The sequence below is a fragment of the Bombyx mori genome, chromosome 10 (genome assembly GCF_030269925.1).
Source record: "Bombyx mori chromosome 10, ASM3026992v2".
Taxonomy (NCBI): Eukaryota; Metazoa; Arthropoda; class Insecta; order Lepidoptera; family Bombycidae; genus Bombyx; species Bombyx mori.
In genome coordinates, this window is record NC_085116.1 from 10880477 (window position 1) to 10892456 (window position 11980).

The 11980-nt window shown below is 32.7% G+C and overlaps 1 protein-coding gene and 1 long non-coding RNA gene across 10 annotated transcripts in view; one reads left to right on the forward strand and one right to left on the reverse strand.

The window, feature by feature from the left end:
- LOC101742243 (GATOR complex protein Iml1) overlaps positions 1-7281 on the reverse strand; it is a 34581-nt gene extending 27300 nt beyond the window's left edge. For 5 of the 9 annotated variants that reach the window (XM_021353482.3, XM_021353481.3, XM_021353479.3 and 2 more), the window contains exons 1-8: positions 7082-7279; positions 6866-7003; positions 6043-6212; positions 4926-5192; positions 4700-4842; positions 4439-4626; positions 3228-3705; positions 2931-3079 (exon numbers count right to left, since the gene is read on the reverse strand). In XM_021353482.3, the coding sequence (XP_021209157.2) occupies positions 2931-3079; positions 3228-3705; positions 4439-4626; positions 4700-4842; positions 4926-5192; positions 6043-6212; positions 6866-7003; positions 7082-7124 (1576 nt within the window). In that variant the 5' untranslated portion in view covers positions 7125-7279. Of the gene's footprint in view, positions 1-2930; positions 3080-3227; positions 3706-4438; positions 4627-4699; positions 4843-4925; positions 5193-6042; positions 6213-6865; positions 7004-7081 lie in introns of all 9 variants that reach the window. The other 4 variants (XM_062670674.1, XM_062670673.1, XM_021353480.3 and 1 more) reach the window with 1 other exon arrangement.
- A 425-nt stretch (positions 7282-7706) lies between these two features.
- On the forward strand, positions 7707-11052 carry LOC119629037 (uncharacterized). Its single transcript, XR_005245137.2, has 3 exons — positions 7707-8252; positions 9818-10121; positions 10406-11052. It is a non-coding gene; the product is annotated as an uncharacterized LOC119629037 (long non-coding RNA).
- Positions 11053-11980: the final 928 nt, after the last annotated feature.

Sequence of the window (11980 nt, forward strand, 5' to 3'; positions counted from 1 at the left end):
TGGCTAAAAAGCGAAAAAACTTTCAGAAGTTACGAAGAACTAAAAGTGGCTTTGATGAAGGAATTCCCTGAGGTGATAAACAGTAAACAAATGCATGAGACAATGAGCAGACGGAAAAAACAACCCAATGAGTCGTTTTATCAATATATGCTCGTAATGAAAGAACTCGGAAAAAGAGCTAAGTTTCCGGATTACGTCGCGATTCAGTATATAATCGACGGAATATCTGACTATGAATCTAACAAGTTGTTATTTTACGGGGTAACGTCGTATTCTGTGCTCAAGGAGAAATTAGTATTATATGAAAGTTTCAAAGAGAAGTCCAAAAAAAGTGTTGATACCATGAGACGAGGTCAGCGAGACACGGCGGTAATGCCTAGACAGGTTCATCGATGTTACAATTGTGGTGAAAGAGGGCACCTATCTAATTCCTGCCGCAGAGGTATCAAATGCTTCAAGTGCAACGGGTTCGGGCACAAGGGTACGGAGTGCCGCGCATCACAAGGTATGGAAGCTAAAAAAGCATCAAATAATTATTATGGAGGAGGTGATGAACAAGATCGGCGATCTATGTTTGTTCGACAGCAGGAGGACGACGAGAAGAACGAGAACGAACTATACGAACGTGAGCAATGCGATTTAAAAGAGCAAGTGAGTGATATGCCAAATTTTAGTTGTCAACAACTAAATCATATTGTTTCGTCAAATTTATTAAATGTAAACAAACGTGATTCTATAAACATGAGTGTAAAATCAGTAAAAGTTGGTAACTATGTGACTAATTGTTTAATTGACACAGGTAGCGACTTAAATTTAATAACTTTTGATTTGTTTACAAAACTAAAATGCGAGTACATACCAGAAAAAATGTTGCTTACTGGGTTAGGAAGCTCTAAGGTATATTCGATTGGTAAGTTCGACACAGATTTAACTATTGACAGTCACAGATATAGTATTAATTTGTATATTGTACCTACAGGTGGAATACCATATGATGTAATACTGGGTCAACAATTTTTAGTAAATACTATCACAGTTATTGACAAGGGTTTGGTTGAGGTCAGGCCTCCTTGTTATGACATATCGTATCAAAATGCTATCTGTCTATCTTCTAGTAGCAATGACCAGTGTACAGCGGTGAGGGAAATTATTGACAGTTACACACCTTTGAAGACTAAAGATGCACCTATCAGGCTGAAGATTGTGTTGAAGGATGATGTACCAGTTTCACAAAGACCAAGACGACTAGCCATCACTGAAGAACAGTTAGTTAAGCAGCATGTTGATGCATTGAGCAGAAACATACTTTTCACTGACCGAGGTACAGCATTCACAGGCAGTGAGTTCCGAGAATATTGTGAAGAAGAAGACATCGAACATGTTACAATCACTACTGGAATACCTCGTGGAAATGGCCAAGTAGAACGCATGAACAGTATTATTATTTCTGCGTTGACAAAGATGTGTATTGAAGAACCTGGTCACTGGTACAAATATACAAGCAAACTACAACAAGTGATAAACAGCACATACCAGCGGGCAATCTGTACTACGCCATTCGAACTGTTAACAGGAGTGAAACTTAAACTGAAAGAAGATTTATCAATTTTAGAATATTTAGAAGAAGAAAATAGATTGCAATTTATGAATAGGAGAGAAGAAGCACGAAGAGAAGCCAAAGCTCAAATTTTAAGAATGCAAGAGGAGAATAGAAAGACTTATAATAAACGACGTAAAGTAGGAGAAATGTACAAGGTTGGAGATCTTGTAGCTATTCAAAGGACACAATTTGGGAACGCCCTAAAATTGAAACCTAAATTTTATGGACCATATCGCATCACTAGGGAAATGGGGAAAGGTCGATATGAGGTCGAAAAAATAGACAGAAGCAAAGATGGGCCAGTACGAACTACATCAGCATTAGATTTCATGAAGAGGTGGCCTTGACTCAATCTAACTCTGGTCTGAGTGTTTAGGTGCATTGTAACACTACACTGTTTGTTTATTTTAGGTTGATCTAGTATTTACATTGCTCATTTTGTTATTGAATAAGTAACTGTGAATAATTATTATGCATTGCTGTTCTCTGTGTCATTGTAACTTGTTTGCCTCTAAACTGATAGTTTAAACCTACTGTTTTTGTTGTGTTATGTACTAAGTAAGAGTAATTACTATTTGTTTTTATTAGCTGTGTGCAGAGTTATAGCATGATTGTTTGTAATAGGTAGTATAAGGTTTAACTAAAAATATTTTTGTAGCGTTATTATTGTGTAAAAATGTTTAGAAAAAAAAAAAATTTGCATAGTAGTAGTATTAGGTAAATTAAGGTAAAGTTAGAGATTTTATTTTTGTTATTTTTATTTTTAATTCATAAGAACTATTTTATTATCTCAGTACTTTCAGTCTGAGGCCAGACTGATGTGCAGGAAGGCCGAGTTGTAGGATTTAATTATTTAATTATTACTAACATTTCTAATTATTGTAAAACATTTCTGAACGAGTGAAAGATTCTGAACGCATGATGTGTGAAAGGGACGGATGTAGCTCTAGTTCGCTCTCTCGCACGACGCCGCCATTAGGAGTAAGACGTGTTCAAAGTGCTCTCTAAGAATTAAATAAAAAGTATTGTGAAACCCTAGAAAAGAGTATTTCATTTAGACCCACACCTACATATATATATATATATATATCAAAATTTACTTGGTACATTAAATTGGTCTATATAATTATGTTCTCATAATCACATCAAGCTAGATAGGTTGTGACCGCATTTGGCTGTAAAGTGTCAAATATTCATCTCTTTTGTGATATATATATTAATGGAACTGGCACAGAGAGAGAGAGAACATACTTTATTGTACACCAAAACACAATTAACATTAGAAAACAGTCAAGAAGTAGATTTGTACAATAAATAGGTAGGCACATACTTCCAGAAGTCAAAAGATCTCCAAGGCTATGATGGATGTCCGGATCCGACATTTTTCTGTGATGCAAAGTAGAAGCTGGAGGGCTCCTACGATTTAAGCCTTCTAAACCCGCCACAGAAGTTTTCTTAGTCCTGGCGACCCTTTGTACCCTGTAAATGTGAAAATCAAATTGATATATTGTTTCCTGTTATGATGGATGATTTTATGATAATAAATGTGAATTCTAATCACATAAAAAGAGGCAATAATTAATGGAATATTTAGATTTATAAAAAAAAACATAATTTGAATTCTTACCGTGTGCTGTGAGCGGGGGGTAACTGAAAAACTTGCGCGTCGTATGCATCATAATCAAATATAGAATTGTGCATACATTCATCTTCTTTCAACAATTTACCTTTCCTCTCATCTTCATACATTTTACGTAATGGTTCTTGGCTCTTTCGTGGAGGCAATTTAATTCTTGGTATGAAATTGGAATAAGCCACTTTTTTATTTGTAGAATAAAATGATAGATTAATCCAATGTGGCATCGAATAATCATCAATTGAATTCAAATTATTGTCTTTATTGTGGAACTTTAGTAAAGGCACAGCATGCAGAGGTTGTTCTCCTACACAAACTAAGTCACTGCCAACACCATTGTCAATGATTCTTTGTTTTGTAACATTAGTCAGTTCTCTGTCGACTTCAAATACACCTACTCCTGGGGTTATTACCACACTCAGCTGCCCCGTTCTGTCGAAACATCTATCCAGGTAATGTTTTTCGAATACTGCAAAAAATAACAGGGATAATATTTGTTTTAGCTTTGATGGTTCATTAGAGATCCAAGGGAGTCGATGGAGTGAAAGTAAAAAGACAATGATGTCACGGTTCATTTTTAAGGATTTATTTTGTGTTAGATTTTTTTAATTTGTCAAGATCTAACTTATTAATTTGTGTGGGTTACTCATATCAAACAATGCAACTATGGAAGTGTAGAAAACTTGCAGTTGACTTCAATTATTCTAAATAAATCATTATGTTACAGGTGTTCGAACACACCACTTTGTGAAACTAATCTCAAATATCATTTAAGGATAATTACACTTAGTAGGGTATTGTGAACCAAAAGATCATATGTGGTATTGGTAGGTACCACCATCTTGCCTATTTCTGCCGTGATGCAGTAATGCGTTTCGGTTTGAAGGGTGGGGCAGCAGTTGTAACTATACTGAGACCTTAGAGTTTATCTCAAGGTGGGTGGCGCATTCACGATGTAGATGTCTATGGGCTCCAGTAACCACTTAACACCAGGTGGACTGTGAGCTCGTCCACCCATCTAAGCAATTATCAAAATGAGTGGCACTGTTTACGTTGTATCTATGGACTCCATAACTAATAATATCATCTAGAGTGAGTGCTAGTTCATACAACAACAATAAAAATCAGTAATTAATAAAATGAATGGTATTTGTTCAGAAATCATTAATCAATAATTCATAAATCTATAAGCTTTTAAATACCATTCAAACTCATGTTAAGGACTTCTAGGAAATTTCCTTGTGCAGCAGTGGAGTTTATTGCTGTGGGTATGTCCATGTTAGGCCTTTCATGGTACTGAAGCACAATCTTTTGATAATCAGTAAAGAGTCTTCTTAATTGTAGTAGTACATTTGACCAGTCTTCATATCTCTCATTTTGTACTGCAACCCTGAACAAAGAGGAAAATACATTTTTTTCATTTAACTTGTTCTTTTTAAATTATAATGCTTGCCATTTATTACCTGTAAAAGTCTTCATAAAATCTCCCCCTGTAATCTTTTTGCAAGCACTCTTGCATATGTTGAGGAAATTCTTCTAAAGACTTAGCTTTATAAAAAGTTCTTGAAAAGAGAACTATGGTTACTTCATGATTACTGCCATTTTTCTGTAATTAACAATATGTTTATTGAAGTATATTATTATGAATTTGAGCTCAAATGCATTATTATATTATTTAAATTTTATTACCTTCCATTTGGCAAACAAATCAGCGAGGAAACCATTAACTGCCTTTTCAAAGTACAGATCACCATGGATGTCAAAATCCCACATTTCAGAAGACATTTGAATGAAGAGGTAGACCATTGAAGTTGATGATCTGAACACTATTTTTGTGTCTTCAGTGATTACCCCACAAGCAACTCTGTCCCCTTGTGACCACATTTCATATACTTGACATCTAATTGCACCACCACAATATTCTATCTTCTTGTTTAAATAAACGCAGGTGCTTACCTGGTGTAAATATTTTCAGAAATTTATATAAAACAGACAAATAATTCTGTGATATTCTGAGGCAAAACTCTTTTAGTTAGTAGCTTAATTTTTTTTTTCAAGTCATTGACATAATTCAATTTCCTTTCATATTTAATCTTACATTTTTATTGTTATTAAATAAAAGTTACATTTATAGTAAGAGTTAGTACAATTTTAATAGTCAATGAAGACCTTAGTCTTCTGTGACCATGAAAACTGAAAAATATTCCAAATATTAGCAATAAAATAATGACAATAAAATTAAAGTGTTTAAACCATAATAGTATTACAATGAAATTTATAGTGTTTTAAATATTACTAATTTTTATTTCCATAAATGGGTGAATGTGCTCATAAGCCCTGGAAGTGTCAAGTGGTTACTGGAACCCTTACAAATGTCACTATGCCCCCACCCACTTTGAAACATGATATCTAAGTCTCTATTGTTTTCACAGCTTTTTTTATAATCCTACTTCTTCATCATAAAGTTTTTTATGAACACAAAGTAAATATTTTCTTAGAAAAGATTAACCCATGATAGTCAAGTTGCTTGATACAAATTTACTTGGCATTTTGTGCTTTAAACCATGAAAAATTTACACATTTCAACACTGCAGAGGTGGTATTTTACAAATTACCTTGTAATTATTTGAAGCTTCAAGCAGAGCATAAAATTTTCATAAAGGGATAAAAAATAATTTGGAAATGGTACTAAAATTCTAGTAAAATTAAATTTTAGTACCGATTTCAAAATATTTTTTTGTATTAATTTTAGCAGGTAATTTAAATGGTTTTTTTCTTTCTGTAAAATAATAATGAATTTGCTTACTAGGTGATTTTTAAGTCTCCACATTTCGGATCTTCCGAGATATTGGTCTTTGAATGTTAATTCCACTGAATCCAAAGCCACATCTTGCACATTGACTATATTTACATAGACATCAGCAAACGTTCGGAGTTGGAAAGTGGTAGCAATACTTTGTTCCACACTAATTGTATCTAAAAGTTAAAGTTTTTAATAAGCATCAACATTACTTTTTAAGGAATCTATCTAATATTATAGATACAATAAGGAGTGTGTTTATTCAGAAATATTATATTCAATGCATGTATTGTCACACCATACAAGTACTTTATCATTAACACCATATTTTCATCTCATGCAGTATTGCTATTCAAACAGCTGTATCTCAATATATAGAACACTAACAAACTTGACAAGATAAGTATATTAGGAGAAATAGGATGAATATATTTAGAAATAAAATATTTTGAGGGTATATTGGTTTTTTTTTTTCACTTTTAAATAAAATAACATTCAACCCTTACCTAAGATTTTTCCTATATGTTCCATACATATGGAAAACATTTAGGCAGAATCTATATCAGAAGTAACTTTCAAAGTGTATTTTTTATTAATAATTAATCATCTTAGGACAAATTATTATTTATGAAGAAGAATTTTTGTGTCAAGTTGAAATGGGATTAATTATAGAACAAACAGTTTTATATTATTTAAAACAATTGTATGTTAAATTTTTTTGCTGCTGCATATGATATACGCAATAAATTTGGGAACATAAAATAAATGCACAGCTTATTTTATATTATATTACAAGAATTTTTGATTAATTTTATATGTTATTGCTTACCTCTGCCGCGTCCGGGGGCGTCCACTTTTGTAACTTGTAGTAATAATCGGGGGTAGTCATTTTCGGGATGATAAATTTCGACTATATCTTTTTCCTTTAACCCTGGATAGTCTTTCAAGTTGATAATCAAATCTTCGGCTACAAAAAATCATAAAAATTTTGAATTTGTATGCCCTAACTATAAATATTTGTAGGTAGATGTAAAAAAGCACTTACGGCTAAAACTAGACTGATGTACAATGAGTTTAAAGGACTTCATTGTCGTATTTCTAATATTTCAAATGGCATGTTTTAAATGTTTCTATTAAAATATTCACGTAATGATATTAGTAAACATTAACGGTAAGTATGCATGCAGCACAAACAAACAAACACCATGGACAGCAGGCAGAGAACAATATTGAATGCATAGACAATTCGCAAAATTTTTATTGTTCTACGAATTTTTTTAAAAGGGATTTTATGACCTGGCAACTAAGACCTTTAAGTCTTTTCACTCCTCGCGTTCCCGCCAAAAAGTAAGTTCTACGAAGTCATTTTTTTTTTTTTTTTAATTTATTTATTAGCCGGATACAAAGTCCATTGGCACTTTAAAATAAAGGTATAACAAAATATCTTACACAAATAACTATACTAACTTAACATTAAATACAATCAAATTATTTAAAACAAGGATGAGCTTTAAATTTTCTCAACCGTGTTTTGGAGTTTACTCCTTTAGAATCGATTTACATATATAGGCCCGGGGTATGAAAATTATGGGGACCAAAATCGTACTAGCATGTCACACGAAATGCGTTATGCGCCTGATTGCGCATGTCACACGAAATGCGTTATCGCAGGTGACGCCGGGCTGCTGCGCCGGCAGTCCGCCACAAAGCCTCGTACTGATCGCGCGTTTCTCTCATTATTGTATTTTCATATATTTGTTAGTCGTTTGTTTTGTGTCTCGTTAATTTGTTAATAATCTGTAGTGTATCGTGTTGTCGTAATATAGAACTATTTCTCGTATTGTTTCGTTTAATTTTTTATATCCAGTCCAGTTTTTTAACTCCAGTCGTGCGTCGGAGCGGACACACACACTTTTTTTTATATAATAGTAAATAGATTTAAATAAAACTGGACATTTCAGTAAATCTTGGACACGGCGGGGAATTTCTTTTTGTGATGGTTGACAATGTTGACATTGATGACTACCATTTGCATTGAGTAATGAGTCTAAAGCTGATCTTGTCGGGTTATTTGCTAAAGAATTTCCATGTTTAGTTTGATTATTCTCATCAAAATCCATCAATTTCATAATATCTGTTACTAGTATTAAACGTTGAAATTTAAAAGTCGGGCAACTCAAGAAGAGGTGGGATAAGTCGGCCTCATTTCCTCCACAGTATGTACATCTGTTATTATCTATAATTTTAAAACGAAATAAATGGCTTGGAGTCTGACAGTGGCCAAACCTCAAACGATTAATAATGATTATAAATTTACGTTCCTTGGCTCCTTTATATTTATCATACCATGGCTTACTTGGAAGTTCTTTTTGGATTTCTGCATACCAACTGCCTTTATGCTTTGAGCATAATTTCCAATAGCTTTCCCATAATTTGCGACTTCTTTGTTTTAGGTCAAAAAGAAAGTCCGTAAAAGGAACTCTGCATGAATTAGTATGATCCTCATCATAATTAGAATTGACGATACCATCTACAATTTCATTTCCCTTGATACCCCTATGAGAGGGCACCCATTTAAATGTTACTGGAGTATCCAAAGATGTCAATGCTTCTCTAATTTTATACAATAAATAATTATTTCTATAGTGAATATGACATTTGTCTAAAGCCATTAACACACTTTTTGAATCTGATATTATTAAGAACTCCATGTTATCATTTTGTAAACTTTGTAAGTACAATACAGCTTGATAGATAGCATAAGCTTCAGCTGTGAATATGCTGCAATTATTACTTAACATAAAACATTTTGAGGTTTTAGCCTGAGGATCATAGTAACCCGATTTCACTGCAGATGAAGATTTAGACCCATCAGTGTAGACTTTGTAACTGTTAGGTTTGGTACAGCAATAATCCAGAAAGTCTATATTATCTACTACACTGGACATATCTATATTTAATTTACATATAAGAGCTTTATATTTACAAAGGTATACAGGCCATAGTTCAGATTTGTGCAAATTATCAGATAAATCAGTCATAAAGCTCATAATTCCCAATAATTCAGGGATCTGGTTATTGAGAACATTAGTCGCTGTTATACTAGAAGGCAAATACAGTGTATTGGTGACAGTTGTAGGATAAGAAAGTTTTGGAAGAAGAACATCATTCTGAGAAGTTATAACTTTCAGGCAGAATTTTTCAGCAATTAATAATCGCCGAATACATAGTGGTTCTACACATGACTCAACTTCCATAGAATTGATAGGAGTCGTACGCATTGCACCGGTAATAATTCTAAGAGCAATATTTTGGATAACATCAAGCTTTTTTAATAATACAGGACTAATATTCATATATGCCAAACAACTATAATCAAAATGGCTACGTACTAAGCTTTTATATAATAAACAAAGAATTTTTGGATCGGAACCCCAAAAAGTTCCTGCTAAGGACCGCAAAATATTAATACCTTTCAAAGCTCTACTACAAATATAGTCAATGTGTTTGGTGAACTTTAATTTAGTGTCAAAAATTACACCAAGAAACTTTTTTTTGTTATTTTGAGGGATTAAATTATTGTTATACTTAACATTTACATTTGTATCAATACCATAAGCTAAAACTGAACTTTTACTACTATTTATATTTAATTTAAGTATCTCAGTATAATAGTAGTTAAGTTGACATAAAGCTGAATTAACTTTTGCTTGAGCAACCTGAAAATTACTGTCTACACTATATATTAAGATGTCATCAGCAAATTGTAATATTTTTACAGATTCAGTCACGTGTCTATATATTTGTGAAGTATAAAGGTTATACAGGATTGGAGATAAAGAAGACCCTTGCATCAACCCCTTGAAAGCTAATTTTGGACCATGAAAAACATTATTGTATTTAATGTATAAAGAACGACCAAAATACATATTGAAAATCCATTTTAAAAGTTTTCCTGGGAAACCCAAAGAATATAGCACCCTAATTAATTGGTGAAGATCTACATTATCATATGCCCCCTGCACATCAAGGAAAACACAAATTGCAGTAGAACCTGATAACAAACACTTTTTCATATCAGTCAGGTAAGCTATAAAACTTTCTGCTGCACTTTTGCCTTTTCTGAATCCAAACTGACAAGAAGGAATAAGTTTCTGGTTTTCAACAAAATAATCCAATCTAGTCTTAATCATTTGTTCAAACAATTTCCCTACACAAGACGTAAGAGAAATGGGCCTGTACGAATTAAAATCATCATTAGGTTTGTCAGGTTTTAACACTGGTATGACACATTGCAACCTCCAGGATTCTGGAATCAATTGCTGAGACCAAAGCGAATTTAAAATATTAAGTAGAATAAGTTTTACAGAAACGTGCAGATTTTGAAGCATAATATAAGGAATATCGTCAAGACCAGGGGTTGTATTCTTTCTTGAAGACAAAGCCAAGTCAAGTTCTTCAAAATAAAAAGAGTTAAGTAGAAACATGCTCCACTGACTTCCGTCATTAAATTCAAATAAACCAGAAATATTATCATTGTTATTACTAGGCTGCGCTAACTTCTCTAAAAAACTTTCTATCCACTCATCATTTTTGGACAGATTTCTATTAATGTTAATTCTCTTAAATCTTCTAATAAAATTCCACACTCGGGATACTGGAGTGAATCTATTAAAAGATGAACAAAGACTTTTCCAACTGTCTTTCTTAGCCAGTTTGATAATAATTTTTTTCCTAGAATCTATTTTCTTATATTCTATATAATTGTCCATTGTCATATTACGTCTATAATTAGCTAACGCTTCTCTTGATTTAGTTACAGCCTCAGCACAAGTATCATTCCACCAAGGAGCTGGAGGAGCAGACTTTTTACTAGAAGATTTATGTTTTAACAATGGAATACAGTTTTCTTTTAAACTAAGTAGCAATTTAGAAAATTCATCATATTGAACTAAAGGATCAACGGTTGAAGGAGAAAAATTATCAAATATATCTTTGGATTTGTCTTTGTACATATTCCAGTTTGTTTTATTATATAAATATTTATGTATAGACTCTTGAACTGTATATTTTTGAGTTGAGGTAATGATGTTAACAAAAGTAGGTAAATGATAGCTCCCTAAAGAGTCGTCACCGACATACCACTCACAAAGTGGTGCAATGTCAGGGCTAACACAAGTAACATCAATGGCTGATGCATTATTACCAGGTCTAGAAATAGTAGTAGGGTCACCTGTATTTAAAATACATAAATCAGCATCATCAAATATATCAAATAATTCACGACCTCTTGAATTGGAAGTATCACAACCGAAAGCTATATTGTGAGCATTAAAATCACCAGAAACAAGACAAGGCTTGGGTAATTGCAAAATAATCTTTCTCAAAGTACTCAAACTAATGGAGCTATTATTTGGTGGACAGTACACACATAGCACCGAGACAGGACCACATACTGTTATTATAGAAATAGCTATAAATTGAATATTTTGATAGAAAGTAGTTTTTAAGACCTTAAATTTAATTTTTTTTTTTTAAGAGATTTTATGACCTGGTAACTAAGACCTTTAAGTCATGTCTTATTTTACTTTATATTCTTAATTTTATGAAAAATGATAATATGGAGTGAAATGAAATGAAGATGATTAATTTGAAACATTAATCAACTGGGATGAAATTTAATGAAATGAGATGATATGGGATGAGATATAATCGCAGTAAAATGGTGGTCATTTACTGAGATTTTTTCAGTGGACTTTTTGGAGGAACCCGAGAAGTTACGTCCAGCAGCTTTGTTTCATTTTCCCACATTTGTGCACTTTCACAGATATTAAACAGTTAATAAACCACCGTTATTACACATTTAAACCTGAAGAAACACTAAATAGACAAAATAAAACAAATCACACAACTTCACTCCTCGCGTTCCCGCCAAAAAGTCCAC